This window comes from Mustela erminea, chromosome 3 (genome assembly GCF_009829155.1).
Source record: "Mustela erminea isolate mMusErm1 chromosome 3, mMusErm1.Pri, whole genome shotgun sequence".
NCBI classification, from domain to species: Eukaryota; Metazoa; Chordata; class Mammalia; order Carnivora; family Mustelidae; genus Mustela; species Mustela erminea.
Window position 1 is genome coordinate 153,517,279 of NC_045616.1, and position 21,938 is coordinate 153,539,216.

At 41.7% G+C, this 21,938-nt stretch overlaps 1 protein-coding gene across 1 annotated transcript in view; it reads left to right on the forward strand.

Moving 5' to 3' along the window:
• DNAH5 (dynein axonemal heavy chain 5) overlaps positions 1-21,938 on the forward strand; it is a 264,535-nt gene that overhangs the window by 220,135 nt on the left and 22,462 nt on the right. The window contains exons 63-71 of the mRNA XM_032337743.1: positions 23-339; positions 913-1,068; positions 1,952-2,134; positions 8,581-8,824; positions 9,798-9,912; positions 10,403-10,593; positions 14,727-14,848; positions 16,595-16,744; positions 20,669-20,914. Coding sequence (XP_032193634.1) covers positions 23-339; positions 913-1,068; positions 1,952-2,134; positions 8,581-8,824; positions 9,798-9,912; positions 10,403-10,593; positions 14,727-14,848; positions 16,595-16,744; positions 20,669-20,914 — 1,724 coding nt within the window. The remainder of the gene's footprint in view (positions 1-22; positions 340-912; positions 1,069-1,951; positions 2,135-8,580; positions 8,825-9,797; positions 9,913-10,402; positions 10,594-14,726; positions 14,849-16,594; positions 16,745-20,668; positions 20,915-21,938) is intronic.

Below are 21,938 nucleotides of genomic sequence, written 5' to 3' on the forward strand. Positions count from 1 at the left end.
GGCATTCTGTTTTCTGTTTTAGGGGATGTGTTGTTGGCTACAGCTTTTCTATCTTATTCTGGTCCATTTAACCAAGAGTTTCGCAGTCTGCTGCTCAATGACTGGCAGAAGGAAATGAAAGTCCGGGAAATCCCATTTGGAGACAACCTAAATCTCAACGAGATGTTGATTGATGCTCCCACTATTAGTGAATGGAACCTCCAAGGTCTGCCAAATGATGACCTGTCCATTCAGAATGGAATCATTGTCACAAAGGCATCTCGCTATCCTTTGTTAATTGACCCACAGACTCAAGGGAAGATCTGGATTAAAAACAAAGAAAGCCAGTATGAACTCCAGGTAACTTGTGTTTGAGTCCATTCATGCTACCGAGAGGTTTTATTGCCACAGATGAACAAGAGTCTGAGAAGTAAGAAATAATTGAAAATAGTAGCTATTGTAATCCTTGATAGAGCAGTAACAGATGCAAGTCTAAACTCTAATATTAAAATCTTTTCTAAAAATTGTGTTTACATTTGTATGGATCTCTACTAATGCCATCTTTTGAAGGTTTCAGATTCCCCTGTTAGAGCCTAAATCCTTCCTTGATGAACAGAGCAGTGTGGAGTTGTACCACACCATGTGTGTAGCACTGAACTAGGACGCTTCATGATTATCCCACTATTATTTGTCACAAAAGTGATGGTGATGAGAAGACAGATTGCCCTGGGGAATGACAGTTTGTAAAAGAAAAGGATGGAAACAGTTTAAGCTTGCAGTACAGTCTCACCCTCTATGGGTTCCAGATAAGGCTCTCTAAAGATCTCCGTATTTGTGTCCCATGATAGAATGCCCAGGCACCATTTAATGTCCGTTCTCTGTGTGCGTGACATCGTGATATTGTCAACAGCAACCTTTGGGTCTTGTTTCTAGATCACATCTCTCAATCACAAGTATTTCAGAAACCATCTGGAGGACAGTCTTTCTCTTGGAAGGCCCTTGCTTATTGAAGATGTTGGGGAGGAACTAGATCCAGCGCTGGATAATGTTTTGGAGAGGAACTTCATTAAGACTGGGTCTACATTTAAGGTAGGTTAAACCTATTGATAATAATGTGCGGAACCATTAGCACGAGGCCGGGTAAATGTGACATAGACATAGATGAAATTTTCTCATTAGGCAACAACTGAAATTTGAGTCATTGGAAGAGACATTTGCTTTTCTTTTCTACACTTCCTGAGTTTGGATTAAAGTTTTTAAGAACAGTCCTTTTAGAAATATCTACTTCTTTTGTGTGACAGAATCTGACTCCATTTTGATGATTGACGGTGGGGATGTCTTTCAAAACCCATCATGACCTTCACCCTCCCCTCCTGTCTCAAATCTGGGCAAGCTGACAAGAAAATGTGGAACTTTTGCCTTTGACAATGGTGGGAAAATCAAACCATACAATCCTCTGTTGATGCCCTGTGTGGGAACCTTTATCTCAGCCCAAGCTCCTAATCACCATAAAACCCGAAGACCGCTACTTTTCCTTACTCTCTCAATCAGTTTTTGGGACCGGTTGGGGACCTACTTTAATCTCTCCAGAAATCTCATTATATGAGTAATAAACATTTTTATACCCTTTGGTACATATGTGATGTCATCAGTCTTGATCTCTGAACGAAATTTTGGATGGGTTATCCATCTCACTTCTTCACGATCACACCAATTTTGGTGCTAAATTCTAATTTATGGTATATACTGGCATACATTGAACTTCCTCCCTCCCTTCCTCCTTTCCACCCACCTTTCTTTCTTTCATCCTAGTGGTTTGAAGCCCTGTGAATGCCTAACGATGAATTCTTTTTCAGTATACAGAGATCTCCAGTTATATAATTACTTAAAGCAATGCTTGATCCTGTGCAGAAAAGGACACAGGAAGGTGTATGCATGTTTTATTACTTTTGACTTTATTTTTATAATAAAGGTGAAAGTTGGTGATAAGGAAGTAGACGTGATGGATGGCTTCAGACTCTACATCACCACCAAACTGCCCAACCCAGCCTACACCCCCGAAATAAGTGCTCGGACCTCTATCATTGACTTCACTGTCACCATGAAAGGTCTGGAAGATCAGTTACTGGGGAGAGTCATCCTCACAGAGAAGCAGGTGAGTGAAGTGTGACCACCTCCTTTTCGGCATTGTGTTGCGATTCTTTCATTGACGAAAATAATATGATAAAAGTTTTCATAGGATTAAGGCCCCCCTGCCTTTTATCCCTGTGGTTTTTTTTTTTCCATTATTCATTCCCAGGTGTCTTGGGTAATTACTAACCGATTACCTTCTGTGTTTCATCTGTCTCATAAATCATATATATCCATTGATTTTGTGGAGCATAATGACGGGACTATGAGAATATCAGTCTCATGCCCGGCATCATTTTTCTGGTCTTACATTGCTTCATTTCTCTGAAGAGTTTGCATGGTCGTGAGTTCTGTTTGCCTGTTAACTTTTAGGTTTCTAGGATACAGCTAGGTTTTGCTTTCATTCAATTCATTATTATGCTTCTGGAGTATAAAATTAAGACTAGCGACTTCAAACCCCTGGGATTAAAAACAGCTAGCAGACAACATTCTTAAGTCTTACTCGTTGCCTATATGAGAGAGCTGCATGTATGTTGTGACGGGACAGACATTTGTGACTCTGGAACCTCCCTGAGCACCTTCTGGAGGCTCTGGCTTGGTCACGTATCTGTTTTCTCTACTTCTATTTGGTGGAATAACTTAATGATTGATAAAAAATAGCCAATAATTTATAAACCTCCTTGTTTTGAGTCACCGGATTTTAATAAGACTCTTTTGGTAGAACTGCATGAACTCTAAGAGTTGCTATTGATTTTCTCCAGGAGCAATGAGAAGTCTACTTTATTTTATAGCCCCCTTTTAGATTGACTCAAGATTTATTTAGGTTAAAACCTTTGGCAAAATCTTTGGAATTTGTCCTTCCTATGATTTTGAAAAAACATTTTTTGTGTGTGTGCTTCATGCTTGGTCTTACGAGTCCTTCTATATGTTTATCTCTTGCTTCTTCACCACTTTTCCCCCTCCCTCCTTTCCTTTTTTATGGGTAGTCTCTTTTTATTTTTTAGTTTATAGTGCATAAATCATAGAGTCCTATGGTTGGAAGTTTTATTAGGAGCATTAAATCTGACTTTGTAGATTCACGTAGTTAGTGACCTCAGAATGCCAGGAACTGAGGCCAGAGTTCCTACCACAGACTTGCTCCTGAAGTAATAGCAGCCTTCAGAATATGCGCTTCTTTATTTTGTGAGTCAGAGTCGAGCTGGTTGAGGAAGCCTAGCACTGCCATATCCTTACTTAGGAAGGACTGGGATTCTTCATCCGCCACATGCAATGTCGAGCAGGGAATCCCCAAGAGTCTTTGGGGCAGTGGCCAATACCTTTGTGTTAGGCTCTGCTTTCACCTGTGGTGTTGGCTTCCAGCAGATAAGGAGTCCCAGCAGCAGTTTGAAACATAGGCTTGTCTTTGGTTTTCTTACATTCAGCTGAGATGAATATAGTTTCCTTGGAAGAAATAATTTGTTCTGACAGATTTTATTTGCAGCAAAACAGCTCCAGCACTGAAGCCATAATTGTTCAAACAGAAGTTTAAGAGGATGCGAGGGGCACTTTAAACTCCTTTGAAAAGGCTTTCAACAGCCTTGAAAAGCCAATGTGGATCCCAGGCTGGGCCTTTTCTTACCCCCCTGGAAAAGTGCCTTGAGTGTCTTGAGAAAACTACTCCTTTACTGTTGTCTCATGATCAGAATCTATTCCAGGCTCCAAGTAGATAATTCTTGGGAAAAGTATGGCCATATGAATGGGACCCTCACTCTCTTAGAGTATTAGAGGGTCTTCTTACCCTGAAATACATGATTAGACAACACATAACCTGTATTTTCTTCCCTCTAACACAAGGTCTCATGCATGAAGTGAGCTGTTGAACTTACTTTCGAAGGCTTTTCAGTAATATACAACCTGCAAGCCGCCTTTTCTTTTGTAGCATCTCGTCTTCCCACCACACTCCCGAATTCACTCACATTGCTAAATCGCCTTAGCCTGGATGGTGGCAAGGGGGTCTGAGTTGATCTCTGGTGCTTTCTGGAAATTGAGTAACTCATTTGAAAAGAGCCTTACAGGTTCAAAAAGTGTTCCTTTGACTTCTGTGACAATGCAGTCTCTCTGACTATGGTCTCTTCTTAGGTGATTACTGTGTATACTCCATCAGTATAACATGCTGTTCAGAGCCAAGGGTGGGTATTGAAAGCAGGGAAGACCCCGCTTAAGAAGCTGGTGTTGGAAAGCATCTAAGAAATTCCCTAACACATGAGCTGAAACCAGGTGTGGGTTCTCTGCAGTCAGGATGAATCCAACCTTTACCGGTCTGTCTGTTCTTCTGAAAGGTGGCTGGGAACAATGACTTATGATGCCAGGGAAAGGCTTTTTTTCTCTGAATCCATAAATTCACCAGCTGTCCAGTGTCTTGGAGATACTGGCAGTGAGCAGCCTTGTTATCACATGAGCTCTGGTCTCGTCAGTGCTCTGCTGTTAGACTGCTGGCTCTCGGGGTTTGTTACCTTTCAGAAACAGATGCAAACCCCAGAGCACAGGAATGCAGGGAAGGCAGATTTTTAATGATTCTACATTTTCTGGGTGCTGCAAAGCAGTCGTTTTAAATGTGTGAGCTGTTCAAGGTCACATCAAGGCCATATTCAATTGTTGACCTGATGTACCTGTGAGTAGATGTAGGCAGCCTGCTGTTGTCACCAGAAGGCGAGGTATCAAGACCATTTTTAAACAGGCAGCAAACCAGTAGTTCTCTAGCAACTATCCTTAAATATTTTTTTTTCCTTAGTTTCACTCTTACCTTGATCCCTGAGAACAAGACAGAAACTCAAAGAGAGCTATATAGTATTAGGCGAAAAATACTAATCTAGATTAATAGCTTCTATTGTTCACACAACACAAGGCCTCAGAGGTCACCTTGTTCAAAATCCCAGAGGAGCCAACAGATGTTTGATTTATTTTAGGGGTGGAAGCACCCAAACTTGGTGGATCCAACAGAAGAAATAATTTAATGAGGATCCTTAAACAGATGTCGTTATCACCAGCTCATCGCTATAGAGAAAAATAAATCTGAAAGCTATTGTTTAATCTTTCTATTTTAATTGCCATGTAAGGTACAAAAGGGAAGGATCCTTGGATGAAAGCCTGGGTGATCTCTTAGAACTGAAAGGCTGTCACCTGTTTCCTTTTACTGATTTCAAAACCGTAGTGACAGATGCAGTTTAGGTACACAAATATTTTTAGTTGTCATTTGCATCTTTGTTGAGGTACTTAATTTTTGATACTTTGATTAATACATAGTATGTTTCCTGATATTGTTCTGAATCACTACTGTACTTTCTTACCCACTTTGGGGATACTTTTCATATTATCAAAGTTTCTATAAAAAATTTAAATGGCAGCCTTAGTAAATAGAATACATAACACAAATGTTTACGTGTGTGTGTGTGTGTGTGTGTGTGTGTGTGTGTGTTGAGGTAATCCCTTTGATGGGAAAATGCTTATAGGCAAAATGATTTTGATCAATTTTGCTCCTTATTATTAATTTCAAAAAGAACCATCTTCTTATAGTTTGGGGGACCTAAAGTCATAGTTCAACAGAACGATGTTTAAATCAGCCATACATGTGAGCATACACTGAAAACCTTATCCCAAAATAGGTTTTCTGTTTTAAAATCCTGAGTGAAAAACAAGTTGCAGGGGTGCATGGGTGGTTCAGTTGGTTAAGCATCAGCCTTCTGCTCAGGTGGTGATCTCAGGGTCCTCGGATCCTAGGATCGAGCCCTAAGCCTTGCTTGGGGCTCCCTGCTCAGTGGGGCATGAGCTTCTTCCTCCCTCCACTGCTCCTACCCTCTGCTCATGCTCGATCTCTGTCAAGTAAATAAAATCTTTAAAAAAAAAAAAAGAAAAGGAAAAGAGAAGCAAATAGCTATTCTGTTTACCTTCAGAGATTACTTTCTTTTTTTCCATAACTCTTGTCCCATTGTAGTGATTGGCTATTTACCCACTATTTAGTATACAGATTGCTTTCATAATTCCCAATTGCTTTAAATTATACTGTTTACTTTAGGGGATATTATTTTATCAGTTTCAGACTTCGGGAGAAATGTACTTCTTAGCCTCATTTTAATCCTTTAGGAATACAGGCAGTTACTTTAATTGACAGATTTGTTGGTGTTAACAATGATATTGAACTGACTCCAACCATCTGAATAGTGTTCAAGCTTTTACTTGCTATTTTTAAAATCAGGAACTGGATGATTTGCCCCTTTGTATACATTATATTAACTGTTTATTTTGTGATTAACAGTTTTTGTGAGTAACATGGGGTTATGATTTTGGTACTGATTCTGTAGTTCTCAGGAGGAGATGAGATTGGAAGTGTAGGTTGAAATGTCTTGTAAACTATGTTGAGAATGTTGGATCTTTCAAAACAGCTGCGAGAGATCCCCAAAGGTCTAGGAGCAGGAAAGGGGGTGATGACAGAGCAGAGGGTGAGCAGGGAGACCAGTTGTAGTTAGACTAGTCCCTGAGGAGTAACTAAAGGCTAACCCAGGGCCCTGGCTATTGGTTTGGAACCCATAGATGGAGGAAAAACTACGGTGCTGGGAGAATCCGTAAGACTCGGTACAGTTTGGGATTTGACAGCCCGTGTTCTCGTCCCAGCAGACACGAGACCATGCATCTCTGAGATAAGTACAAGATCGGAAAGTTCGCCACTTGATTAAGCTATTATAATGATTTGTGAAATTCCGAAGTAGGGTTTATTTTGTGCCAACCTATAATTTTACTTTCCAAACTGCTTATTTTTCCAATAACTATTATAATGCTTCTGAAAAATCCATGCTTGGGAAGAGTCGAAGAAGGGGAGAAAAGGGAGAGAGAAGTCTTTTGAGCAGTTATCGTGATTCAGTTTCTGTTGTAGCTGCTTTACTAGTTATATCCTGACGATCACTGTCTGAGCTGTTTCCATATCCATCTCACACATAGGGAAACTGAGGCTCTAGGGTTATATAATACGGCCAACACCATTTAGCTGATAGATCTCTGGGGGCTGCGATTCAAACACTTGTCTTCCTGATGTCAAAACCATCATTCTCCCTATGGCTTTATGTTCTTAACCTTACCGGTCATCTTCAAGAGGTGAGGATATTTAGACCGATACTTAGGATATTTAGATAGATATTTAGGAACTCAGACGTGATAGTGATAGTGTGGGAAATGTGGGAATATGACAATAAAAAATACTTGAATTTTTCCCTTAAACTTTATTACTTTATTTCTTAGTGTAACTGTAGCGTAAGTTCTCTTTTTTAACAGTAGCTTATGGAGAGGAATTTTGCAGGTGTCTTAGATGTCACTTTCTGCACTCGTTTTTTTTTTGTTGTTGTTGTTGGTTTGTTTGTTTTTTATATTTTCTCAAATTTGAGATTCTTATCTGGTGAATAAGTGAAATGAAAATAACCATGAAGGAAGCTTTTCAATGTAACCCAGTAAAAGGAAGCAAAGGCAATAAAGGCAGGTTGTGCCGGAGTTGCTTTGTCTCCAAGAGTTAAGCAAGTTCTGAGATTTTGCTCAAAGCCTGGTAGGGTTCTACCCATCATAACTGTTGGGTCAACGGTGATTAGTTGGCTAGAACAGAACGCAGTGGCCAGTGGCCTTTGTTCTTTGTCTTCATGCAGTTTTGTTACTACCACCTTTATGTTAGATCTCTGGTTTTCAGTTACAGCCACTGGGCTTTGTGTTGCCTTTGGCTTGTTCTGTGTCATGGCGATGGCCTCTTTCTCCACCCTCCCCATTTCATCCTTTTTTTCCTTCTGTTCCACAGACTCTCCCTCTCCAAACCACCATGACGAAGAAGTAGCCAGTAAGGACAATAACCTTCCAAAACCGTTCTCTCCCCAACTGTTTAAAAAGATCTTTCAGGAAAGATCTAGAACTTTCCAACACCTTTCCAGACCAAAAACAGTTTCCCATTTAAAGATACTTAAAACAGCCATGTGGATTGTTTGACTAAGTTTTTTGGACACTTGCTTTTCGGGGGATTGGATACCATTTCAACCAGCGAGTTGACAATAATCCCATTCAGACAACAACAGAGCTCTTATAAACAAAAACTAAACAGAAGAAAATGTATTTAATCCGAGAGATCGATATGCGTCTTCGAATATATTCCAATATATTCTCAACTATTTTTCACCTTCAAAACAAGCTTACATATAATTCCAGAAGTCACTTAAAATGATTTGACTTTAGGAAATAGATAGATGGTCCAGGGATGTTGGTAGTGTTCTTAGCAAATTTCTTGTTATTGGCCATCCATTCTTCCTTCTTCCGTTCATTCTCCCCCTCTTCTTAATCTGATGTATTTTCAGCAGTCCAGTATGAGAACTACAGTGGAGGAAGGCAGCCCCATAGGTTAACTTTTTCAGGAATGGCCAAACAATAGTTGTTAATTAAGGAGGAAAATATCTTTATGCCAATTCACAGGAACTGGAGAAAGAGAGAACTCATCTCGTGGAGGAGGTAACTGCAAACAAAAGAAGGATGAAAGAGCTAGAAGATAATTTGCTTTACCGGCTGACGAGTACCCAGGGGTCCCTGGTGGAAGACGAGAGTCTCATAGTTGTGCTGAGTAACACAAAAAAGACCGCGGAAGAGGTGACACAGAAGCTGGAAATTTCGGCCGAGACAGAAATTCAAATTAACTCAGCCCGGGAGGAATACAGACCTGGTAAGTTTGGTAATGAAAGATAAATGTCACAGGAAAATGAAGTGAGAAAAAAACCGAACATCGGAGAAATTAAAGGAACGAAGGACATTAATGAAAATGGTGGCACGAGGCAGGGTGGCCATTCACGTTTTGTGGCATCACTTTGGGAGGCATTCGGTAAAACTGAGATGAAAAAAATTTGCAATGGTGTATATTTTCTAGGTGCTTACCGTTCCTGTGCGTTGGCAAATTCTTTACACTTAGAAAGTACAGAGGGAGGATTTTGAAAGAACGTCTGACAACTGTTTCGAAATCTGAGGAGTTAGTGCAGCATTTATGGGCTGTTCACTAGTTTTTTATCATTTGGTAGCAATCAGCCAGTATTCTGTTTGCAGTCTTTGTATTAGAAAAGTAGCTCCTTGGTCTCACCGGAGTGCTGGAGTCTTACTCATAAATTTGCAAATCAGTGTTGTTTACGCGTTACAAGAGGGACCTGTGGAAAGCATTGTTTCCTTTAGAAATATATCATTCTTCTTAGAGAAATAATCAGAGCAGTATCATGTGCTGGTGGAGAGTCATCGTTGCCATGCCTTGTTTTGCCAACCTGAGGCCACACGTGATTGGGGCTTCCTCCTGGAGCATAGACATGAGGTGCATAAGATGCCTACACAATTTGCCGGTCGTTACAGTTTTTGCTTTCCCATCAGTTGCCTCTTCTGCCAATGAGAAAAGAGAGTGAAGTATGTTTATAAGGGATCTGGAAGTTCTAACGTGAAAAATTCCACTTGATAAACACCAACAACAGACTACTTACACAAAGCTTATGAATAAGAACTAATTTATACATCATGAGCCTTGCTCCAGACTCCTAGTGCTGGTAGATAGTCATGGATAAAACAAAACTAAGGCCTGTTTTCATTTAGAGTTTAAACTAGTCTGTGCACGGGTCATTCACTGTCCAACCCCAGCCCATGTAACCTTCTTTGTTTTTCAGTGGCGACGCGAGGCAGCATTCTGTATTTCCTCATCACTGAGATGCGCTTGGTCAATGAAATGTATCAGACCTCGCTCGGCCAGTTTCTTGGCTTGTTTGACCTTTCCTTAGCCAGGTATGTCTGTACTCAGGAAGCCAGGCTGAATTTTCTATCTGCGGGCTCCAATGATGACCTTATAACTTCTTTTCCTTTTGCTATTGAGTCTTTTTTTTTTTTTTTTTTTAAATCTAAGCCGAGTGTAATTACCAGCATGTTAACACATCATTCTCATAAATCCTCTTACGCTCAGAGACAGCTCTACCAACTCTTCATCCATGGATTGATTCCTTGGGTTTCATCTATTTCTGTTAAACAAGAGAATTCCCAAGACCTTGTTGTGAGTGATAATACCCTGCGGGTAAAATTGATTTAGACAACATTGCAGATTCTGTTGTGTTATTTTATGTTGAGAGAATGCTTGTTATTTTGGATTTAGGATGCTTATTCTTATGCGTAAAAAAGAACTGGCCCTCCAAAGTTACCTGTTCTCTGCTAAAGACGTTTTTATGGGCAATGGAAAAGGGGAGTGGGATAAGCCTGATTTAAGTCTGGTTCTCTCCACCAGGTCTGTCAAAAGCCCAATTACGAGCAAGAGGATTGCTAATATCATTGAGCATATGACCTATGAGGTTCATAAGTATGCAGCCCGGGGCTTGTATGAAGAACACAAGTTCCTGTTCACCTTGCTGCTCACCCTGAAGATCGACATCCAGAGGAACCGAGTCAAGCATGAAGAGTTTCTCACCCTTGTTAAAGGTCAGTATAACAATAGAAAGGTCCTGATGTAGGAATTACTTGAAGGTGCAGAGCAGCACTTTTTTTTTTTTCTCTAACGGTTGTCTTGCATTTCACTGAAGGTTGCATATATGTGTAATATTTTATTTGTTCATTTATTGCATAAATATTTATTGAGAGCCTCCTGTGTGCTGAGTCACAGACTAGACACTAGGCACATCATGAAACAGTAAATTATGTAGTATGTGGGAAGCTAGTAGGCATGATGGGGAAAAGAAACAGAGCTTGATAAGGGAGACGGGGAGTGAACAGTGTATGCAGAGTTGGTGGGGGCAGTTAAAATATTGGAATGGAGTATTTAGTGAGATACCTAATGGGGTAGGCCTCCCTGAGAGATGGACAAGTGAACGAAGGCCTGGAGGGGGCGGGGGCACTGGCCCTGAGGACAGGCAGAGGGAGAGTGTCAAAGGGAGAGGAATGGGCATCAAGGTGCCGGTGGGGGCAAGCCTGGTGTGACAGAGGCAGAAGCCGTGGGCGGGGCAGTTGTGGAGCTCATCCTCTGGGTGTTTTTTCTGAATCTGTTGAAGCACTGCTCACAGGCAGGTCCCTTGTGCCACTGCACACTACAGCTCAGGGAAGGCTAGGAAACACATTTGCTGTCACATTCTTGACTATCTGGACAAAAACTAGTGGAAATGTTGCTGGGTCTACATGGCTTTATTTACTGTATCTTTCTAAGCAAAGGTTTATCTTTACAGAGGAGACATTTTCTCTACAGTGGGTGGGGAGAGATTTGCATGTTCCCCTGGAGAGTGGAGCTGCAGAGGAACTTGAAGACAAGCCTGAAGGGGCAGGAGGGAAGGGGGGTGGCTCTGCACCTGTGGTGCCCTGGGCGGCGTAGGTCTATGTCCAATGTGAACAAATGCGTATTCGTGTTTGTATAAATATACATTTGCATACATATCTTATAGAAACAACCAAGACTTACTTGGTGAGACTTGAACTTAGGAATGTATGATTTACAGACAAGTTTTCTCTTTTTCTCTCTCTCTATTCTTTGTCTCCAGCTCTTGAACTCTGGCTCCTTAGATCTCTTTATTTTCCAGATTTTCTAAATCAGAGCACGTGGATGGTGCATGATTTGGGGAAACATCCCTTAGGGAGATGCGTGGGTGTAGGGGTTGACTTCTTCACTGAGCCCTTCAAATAGCCGACTCACGGTGTCATTGACTGCTCCAGCTGATGGAGGTTTCCTGTGGCTTGTTGTCCCCGACATCTCCATCCAGGCATGGAGTGCATTTCCTCATAAAATGCGTCCAAGTCTGGATGAAATACTGGGAAATGTGTTGCCATTTGATGTGATGATAGCAGACGTGGGATTTAGGGTTAGGATGACTCTAAGAGAAAGTAGTGGCTTTGCTAATTTCTTGATGAGTGTCTCAAGCACGTTCTTCAAACTTTTCAGGCTCCTGTCTCCTCTGCTATAAAACAAGGATGGTCAAGTCTACACCAGCAGATTATTGAGAAGTCACACAATTTGTGTAAATGACGGCACGTAGGATATGTTCAGCAAACGATAGGCATTGTTATATTATCTGTAATATTTTATTTTATTTTTTTATTAATCTGAGGCTCACATAGGCTGCACTGGTTTTTGCGGGGTTTTGACATTCAACAGTTTTGTGACCCTGCTTTATGCAACAGAGTTGGAGGAAGCTTTGCAAGGCAGCTATGTCACAAGATTGCTCAATGAGGGGCTGAGATGTTGGCGAGAAGGACCCAGTGGGGGAACTTCTTCTGCACGGACTTTAAAGTCATTTCTTTGAAAATGTTATTTAGAGAGCGAAAATGTTTGGATACTGGTCTTTTAATTTTCTCATCTCTGAGGTGGAACAGGTTCAGCCCCGATGACTTTCTAAATCTGCCTTACCTAGACCACTTTATGATTCTGTGATATCACTTGTAGAAATTTTTTGTTGTAAGAATGTATCGATTTTTTTTTTTTTTTTTACAAAGTGTTATGGTATAAATTCAAACTTACTTCTTTCCAGAGTAAGGATTCACAGGATGGAGGCAACGGCATACCTCTCAGTCACCTGGAGAATTTATTTTGAATTATACCTATTCCAATTGTTCCCTCATCAGAAGTACATTTAATCTGGTGCCGTATCATCCAGGAATATATCTGCCCCCAACCCAATACCATCATCCTCTGTGGCCCATTGTGCACTTTTGAGGCAGGAAAAATACTCATGCCACTGTTACCCTCTGCTAACCCATGAATAATGCTTTGGTTGCAAGGACCACCCTTTCCTTCCTGTAAATGGCTTCTCCCTAACTCTCTGGTGTCTGTCTTATTCTTTTGAGTTTGTTGGAAAATGGACAGTTTCCATGGAAATTGGTATGACATATTTCAACACAATGCCATTGTCCTCAGGTCTTTAACTGCTCTCTGCCATTGAAGCAATCTGTTTTGATTTGGTGACTTAATAATCTTATCAAAATTGCTTCAAGGCCATACTTTTACCTTGTTGGAAATATACTAAGATGGATTTGGTCAAAAGATAGTAATTTAGTGGGGTCCATGGCACCTGGATAAAGTGGAGATTGGTTCAATAAATATCTGGAGTGTTATTATTTGTTCTTGACCTGCTGTGTTCAAAAAAGGATTTTAACGTTAGCCAAATGAATTGGTTATATCCTTTTAAGAATTATACTTAGAGCATGTTTTCCTTGAAATATTTTAATAGATGGTGTTTATTAAACAATATATTTCATCCTATAATATTTCTTTGACTTAAAATATGATTGTTTACACATTTAGTTCTTCTGAGATGGGCAACAATAACATTTTAAGGTGTCGTTTATTTTATGGTGTCGTGGGAGTTATATGTTACGTGAGCTTAGGTAAGTCAGCAGCTACGAAGTAAGAGTCATTACCCAGGAGAAATGTTTGCTGTGGTTAGACTGACCAAAAATAAGTGACACAGTGCAGGATGCTTCGGTGTGCTCAAATGGATATAAATAATGTATTGATTCATAGACAAGAACCCTTTAAACATGTGGGTGCTGCTGACATTTCTAGATAAACTCTCTCCTTGAAAGAGCTTGTGCCAATGTTGACAACAGCTGCTCCTTTAGTGTCCCTCTGCTGTGGTCTTGGTCCTGTCTCATGTGCTTTACATACATATTTTCTCTCATTCTGTCACCATCACAACACCCAGGCTTCTTTAATCCTTGTTACCTATTTGGAAACAGGAACCCAGGTGATGAGCTGCCTTGTCCTAGACCTTGACCACACAGAGCTAGGACAGAATCCAGTAGCCCATACCTGTGCTTCTGATTCTTCTAAAATAATCAATTCCTTTATTTGATTTTAAAGCTTGTTCATTACTATGACATATTTCTGAGCCTAAAAAATGACAAGGTAATGCGGTGCCCGGGGGGCTCAGTTGGTTAAGTGTTGGACTTTTTTTTTTTTTTTTAAAGATTTTATTTCTTTGAGAGAGAGAGAGAGAGAGAGAGGGAGAACGCGCAAGCAGAGGGAGCTTCAGGCAGACGGAGAAGCAGGCTCCCCACGGAGGAAGGAGCCCGCACGGGACTTGATCCCAGGATGCTGGGATCATGACCTGAGCAGAAGGCAGATGCTTAACAGACTGAGCCACTCCGGCATCCCTAAGTGTCGGACTTTGGGTCAGGTCATGATTGCAGGGTCCTGGGATACAGCCCTGTGTTGGGCTCTCTGCTTGGTGTGGAGTCTGCTTCTCCCTCTGCCCCTCCCCCTGCTCGTGCACACTCTGTCTCTCTCAGAATAATAAAACCTTTAAAAAATGTCAAGGTGGTAAATAATTAAAATTAAAAGTATAAGAAAAAGTTGGGGCGCCTGGGTGGCTCAGTGGGTTAAAGCCTCTGTCTCTGTCATGTCTCAGGGTCCTGGGATGGAGCCCTGCATCGGGCTCTCTGCTCATCGGGGAGCCTGCTTCCTCCTCTCTCTCTCTCTCTCTGCCTGCCTCTCTGCCTACTTGTGATCTCTGTTTGTCAAATAAATAAATAAAATCTTTAAAAAATGTTTCAGAAAAAGCTTTTGTATATAAATATGTTGTTTTAGAGTAAAGAAAGAACAATCTAGTAACTTTCTGTGTTTGATTTTAAAGGAGGTGCCTCCTTGGACCTTAAAGCTTGTCCTCCTAAACCAGCTAAATGGATCCTGGACATGACCTGGCTGAATCTGGTGGAACTCAGCAAACTCAGACAGTTTTCAGACATCCTTGATCAGGTAACTTGTGCTTTGAATAAGTTTCCAGCAGCGTCGCAGGGAGCAGCTCCCTGACTCACAAGTAGCTGCGGTCCTTGTGGAAGAGAGAAGTCGTTTAATGTTGTCCCTCTTGCCCTGGTGCCTGACCTTCCTCCCACCCACTCGCACTCTGATGAAGCAAACTCCACCACGTCGAAATGGTGCCGTCCAGTGCCCTCTGTCAGTATCACCGACAGGAGAGCCATGAGTGGGAACACTGAGATTTAATGAAATCACTCGACATGTTTAAGGGGTTTTGCCATCTTCCTGGAGATTAACAAAAAGAAACATGAACAGCCGACCTCTAAATGCTGGAGATGATTTTCTTGCCTCTTGTTTTTCTCTTCTTCCTCCTCTCTTGTGCTCCCATGCTATGGCCTTAGCCAGATGTCTGGACATAAATCGGCTGCCAGTCCTTGGCCCCTTTTACAAGTCACTATCCGGTCATAACCAGCCAGTTCCTGGTGAGTTGTCTACGTGCTGGCATCATGGAAGTTGGGTCTGGAGAGCTGAATGGGGACAAACTAGGGAACAGATTCTTGAGAATCAGATGAGCAGAGAGAAGTCACACTAGAGCAAGGTGGCTTTATGTACCCACAAGCTGTAGGCTTTTTATGACCAGAAAACATGCTAATGTTGGTTCCTGACTTTCCCGGTTTCGTTTGACCAGAAACTTACTGTTCAGCTCTATCTGTATGTGTTGGCTTTATGCCTGGTGATCTGCATTATTTCTGCCGTATAATTTAACCCATTCTTTTGTGTAAAATAACTTTCATTTGGGAGGTTTTAATGCACTCGAGTGTGTTCCCCTATGAGATGACTCCTAGTGACCTTTCTCCGACTGATATCTGTTCCTGAGGTTGCCGTCTTCTGGAGATTGTCTTATGCCTGAAGTCTCTCCACATCATGTTGTCTTTCACGACAGAGGGAGGTTTTTACTTTTTATTCTTACACAATACTTTCTAGTGTGGATCTGGCACATTTTCCCTTTGATTAGGCCTCCAAGAACTATATCCGGGGCTTTAATCAAGGGGAATATACCAGAGAACATTGGATTATATTTATCTGCAGACGTTATTTGTTTGTGCTGTGTTTTAGAGATGAATGCCTTTGGACTGCTGTCCCTGATTTTAAGTTTCAAAGGATAATGGACTGTGTTCTCTTCCTCTTTATCAATTGCCTAAAGGAAGCATGTGTGTCATTACTCATTTGATACGATATTAAGTCATATATTTCAAATTACTCTAGATTAATGGAGTATTGACCAAAAGGCTTTTGGCTCAATAATAAACATATATTAAATGTCTTCTTTTATGCCAGGAGTGGCCCTGGGAAATGAGGAAACATATGTGAATAATGAGTGAATGGGTTCCTGATCATGAAAGGATTTCATGGAGCAAATCAGATTTCCTTAAAATAATGAAAATGAGTTTTCATTGATTTCTTTATTCCTCATAAATTTGTTAGCACAAAGGTATGAGAAAGGTACCCTACTTCAAAAGCTACTGTATGCTGGCATTAATGTGGACCGACTTTAGAGAAAATCACATTTGATTTTAGACTATCACACTTTTTGGTAGTAGAATATAAAATTAAAAAAAAGCAAAACAAGGGATATCATTCACATGTGTCTGGAAAAGTCAGAAGATTTGATGAAAAATATCCGTGAACTATTACTGAAAGGTTTTTCTGTGCTGTGATGCAATTCTTATCCCCTGGTATTTTCAGATATCAAGAAATGAGAAAATGTGGAAAATTTGGTTTGATAAGGAAAACCCTGAGGAGGAGCCCCTTCCAAATGCCTATGACAAATCTCTTGACTGCTTTAGACGTCTTCTCCTTATTAGATCCTGGTGTCCTGACAGAACCATTGCCCAGGTAAAAAGTTTGTAAAGAAGAATGTTTTTTAAAGATGTTTTTATTATTTGTAAATAATCTCTACACCCATTGTGGGGCTCGAATGTACTACAACTCTGAGACCAAGAGTCACATGCACCACCAACTGAGCCAGCCAGGTGCCCCCTAGGAGAATATTTTTAAGGAGAATTTCCATTTAAATTTAAAGAAATATTGAATATTTTAATCCCAGTCAGAATTGGAGGCTTCTATGGAATTTTCTGGCAATATCCATGTGACAAATGGAAAAGTAAACAAATGTAGCGAGGTGTGCATTTGGGCTAAATGATTTAATAATCTTCTTTGGTCTAAATGGTACAAGAGTGAATAAGGAAGCCGTGTTTTTAAGGTCAGCGTACAGGTATGACGTAAAGATAATGTATTACTCCTCCATACCATTTTTATATTAACTCAGAAATGATGTGGATGCTCCATGTTGTTAGTCGTAAAAAGTAGGAAGAGTGTGGAATTCTGGCCGGAGAGGTAGATAAGAGGGAGGCAGAGTATTCCCAAATCTACAGTTACAACCCCAGAAAGTCTCAGGAACCTTGATGCAAGAACTGGCTTAAAACTCTTTGAATTTTTCATATGGTTTAAATGTGAATGCTGCCTCCAGAAGATCCATCTTCTCAAAGACCTTTAATCTGCTGGCCTCCTGTCATGGAAATGTCACTGCTAATAAGACTTTTGTGTCCTGCCTCCACAATGAAAAATTTAGCTTGAATATTCAGCTCAGGAGGATTCCTTCAGGCCCTCCCCAAACAAGCCACAGAGTACCGCAGGCTGGGCTTATACTAGAGTGTGGGACGCGCTCTCCCGAGCGAGCCTTAACAACAGGGAATGGCCAGTTCCAAGTCCAGGTAGGTACCAAGGAGTCATGAAAATAACTAGCTTCGATGATTTACTGAGAAAAGAAAAATGAGTTTTGCAATGCAGGGCAACGGAGGTCACCCTTCCTTCAGTTTTTCTCCTCAACTTCATTACTTTTATCCTGCCCCAAAGACTTGTCAGACTGTGGCCTTAAGGACAGTGTAGGAGTTTCAAGCAGTCCTTTCTCTCTCTCTCTCTCTCTTTCTTTTTCTTCCTTCCTCCCTCCCTTCCTTTCTCTCTCATTTCCTCCCTCCTCCCCTCTTTCCCCCCCTTACCTATCTTTCTTTCTTTTTCTCCTTCTTTCTTCCTTTCTTTCTTCTTCCCTCCCTTCCTTCCTTCCTTCCTTTCTTCCTTCCTCCCCCTCCCCTCCCCTGCCCTGCCCTCCCCTCCCCTCCCCTGCCCTGCCCTCCCCTCGTCTCCCCTCCTCTCCTCTCTCTCTCCTCTGTGTCTCTCCCTCTACTCTCTTCCTTCCTTCCTTTCTTCCTTCCTTCCTCCCCCTCCCCTCCCCTCCCCTCCCCTCCCCTCCCCTCCCCTGCCCTTCCCTCCCCTCCCCTGCCCTCCCCTCGTCTCCCCTCCCCTCCTCTCTCTCTCCTCTGTGTCTCTCCCTCTACTCTCTTCCTTCCTTCCTTTTTTCCTTATGTAACACTTTATTTGGTTCAATACTGAATTGAAGTCTACAAAGCTCCTTTGTAACTTTGTCATCACCATCGTAGCTTCTGTCGTCCACGGATCGACTAGAGCCATGGTTTCCCAGCTGGGGTCTCCTCTTGCTCCTTCTTGTCCACTCCAGTTAATCCTGTATACTCTAGAAGGAATGGAAATATGATTATGCCATTCCTTCCTTTTTGAAGACTTTCAGTGCCTTCCCAAGGCCATTAAAACACCCAAGTCTTAAGATCTGCAAGGCCCCTCTGGAAAAATGCCCTCTCCTCTGAAATTCTTATGCTCACATTACATTCTTTTTGTGCTTTTCAACCAGACACCTTCTTGGGAAGCATATCTGAAAGTCTACAGCGTGGGTATATGCAGTCCCCATTCCCCATAGGCAGCATCAGGCTTGTTCTCAGTATTTTGGCTGAGCATGACTGCCCATGTCAGGGGAATTTCAGCGGCCTGGTTGTAAAAACAGAGCACCCTCAGAGGTTATCTCATGTTTCATACACATTTGTGTCTCAAAAACAATGAAGAGGGTCAGAACAGGTGCAGAGGTTTACTTGTTGATTTTTTACCCAGACTCAACACTTGAGTCTGTTTCACTGAAATCAGATATTGAGACAAAAATGTTCTTCACAGGGGCGCCTGGGTGGCTCAGTGGGTTAAGCCGCTGCCTTCGGCTCAGGTCATGATCTCAGGGTCCTGGGATCGAGTCCCGCATTGGGCTCTCTGCTTAGCAGGGAGTCTGCTTCCTCCTCTCTCTCTCTGCCTGCCTCTCTGCCTACCTGTGATCTCTCTCTGTCAAATAAATAAATAAAATCTTTAAAAAAAAAAATGTTCTTCACAGGTGTGTGAAGAGTAAGTTGTGACAATGTGGCACTCTATTTCCATTCATGCTGATGAGGTATGCAGAAGCCGGGATGTCCCACAGCTGAATCTTACATGAGTTATACTGGATGTCCTTCTGGCCCTTCTCGGTGACTTGCTCTTTTCGGTTTCAAGTTCTCTGTGTGTGTCCTCTCTGCGTGGAATGCTCACCACGCTAGCTCTCCTGCCTGTCCTCTTCATCTAGATAAATCCCGCTCATCACCCAAAGATCTGAATGAATCCCTTATTGTGGCTACCACCTTCCCACTCTAACCTGCAGCGGGCAGACGTGAGTGCGGACATCATCCCAATTTTAAAGCTCAGAGACCTGGGAGGTGACAATTACTTTGGGAATGCATCGTGCATAGCTGGATATTCAAAATGGAGGAATAGCCTGTATTACTGACTGAAATCGAACTTCGGGTGTTTTTAAGTCAAAGAAAACAGTTTAACCAGCACCACTCTCGCTTTGGCCCAAGTCTTTCTCAAGTCTCTCTGACTTAAGGAAAACCCTGACTACAACTGTTTTGTGTTTCTCCAGAATTGGAAGTGGGGTCCCGCCAAGGCCCACCTCACCAAGGCTCAGCTTACCCAGCCCCTGGAAAGGTTAAAGGTCGTGTTGCACCCGTAGCTGGGCTCTGATTATTACGTGAGAGAGATTCTTCTGGGGAATCTCATTGGGTAGAGAAATTTGGGTTTTACTCCCATGGGGTAGGAGAAGAAAACAGAATAGGAAATTTTTCTTTGAGGGAATCCAGTTTTTACCAGAGGGAGACCATAGACTAAAGATCACAATAGTATTTTATTGGTTAATTATTTTACTTTGTTGGAAAAGGAGCTATGTTTTTATGTGAAATATTTTATATGGTTGATAATATAGTTGACAAAGTCTGTGATATTGTGAGCATGTATTTCAGTCAAAACAAAATTAATGGTAAAGGAGATGAGCCCAAAATGGAAAGGGATTCTAAGAATGATTAGGAGAATAACTATGGACTAAATCTTTAAAATATTAACTAACTTATTCAGTAAATATCTAATATATTTTATTTAATTAGAAGTTATTCAGTAATTATCCATTGATAAGTATCCATTAAATCCCAGGCGTTGTGCTGCTTATTTGATTATTAGAATGACTATACATTTCCCTTAAAGCATCCTGAATAATACAGTTTCCTAATATTTTAAATTTCTTATGTACCATGAAGTAGCCAGCGTATAGAAACAGGTTCCAGACAACTGGTCAGCCAACTTGGGTTCTGGTCTTGAACTGTGTGATTGTGTGTTGGCAAAGAACATACAGCCTCTCTGGTATTTATAGAGTAGAGATACTCTATAAATAAGGATAAGGATACTCTATAAGATAAGGAAAATGTCTCTGTCCTATTTCCCTGGCAGAGTTACTGCGAACATCACTGAGACAATCTACCAAAATGAATTTTGGAAGCCACCCTGCATCATAACACATGGAGGAGTTAGGATCCGTTTTGGTGACTCCTGTACTGTTTTTGGCAGGCCCGCAAGTACATCATGGACTCCATGGGAGAGCGCTATGCAGAAGGAGTTATCCTGGACTTGGAAAAAACGTGGGAGGAATCTGATCCACGGACACCACTCATCTGTCTCCTGTCTATGGGCTCGGATCCCACGGATTCCATCATTGCCTTGGGGAAGAGATTAAAAATAGAAACCCGTTATGTGTCCATGGGCCAAGGCCAGGAGGTCCACGCACGCAAGCTCTTACAGCAGACCATGGCGAATGTGAGGCCAAATGCCTACTTTTAGGTTATATTGTTATTACAGGTTAAAGAATAGCAATGCAGAAAAGAACTTATGAATCATTAAGAATTAAAATTTACATGCTTTGTGATGTTCACCAAACAGGGAAAAGTTTAATATTCATTGGAAAAATTTTCATGGAAAAACATACAATTTTTTTCTGCTGAGCCTTGACTTATAGAAAACTTACCCAACTAGAGCATCTTATTTCCCAACCAATTTGCATAATCTTAAGCCCCACTCTAGATCCCAGACCCTCAGTGTGAGGGGGAGGTCTACAGCCTTACCCCCTGTGCCATACACTCCAGGACCTCAGCTATGCTTCCAGCTCTGCTCTTATAATCACCAGCACTCCAGAACCCACCACAGCATAAGTCTTTCTTGCGTTCCAGAATGTATAATCTATGCCTTGGAGTCCCCTAGGCTTAGCCCAGACCCTAGAGGCCAGGAATCTGCTGTTACCCTGTGGTGGTACCAGAGATTTTAGGAAACCTCGCTTATTGCTGTCCAGGCTGGGGCTCCTAGAGCCCTTTGTGGCTTGCAAATTTTGTAACATGCAGAATATGCCACGCTCAGGCCTCACTGGGGAGCTATAAAGTGCTGGAAACCACATGATAATCTTGCTAATAGGATAGTCAAGTCCAGAGCTGAGGCACTTCCAGGGACTTAAATTAACTGAATGCACAAGGCCCTCCATTTCTTCTCTAGAATTCCATCTCTAGGACAGGACACTCATGTGTTTACGCTGGTCTAGCCTTCTCTGGAGTGTCCAACTCTGTCTGGGTGAACCCTTGCCCCGTTTCCCTCTTCCTCCACAGTTTGGCCAGGCAAGTGGGGCAGAATGACTTGGCTTCATATTCCGACTGGAGAATATGCAGTCTTGATCTAGATGCCTTTCTGGCCTTTTTTTTTTTTTTTAGATCGGACCCTAATCCTCTTTCCCGGAGTCTGAGCTCTCCCCTGCCATATCTCAAAACTCCTTCTGTGCCCCCCAGGGAATCTCCCT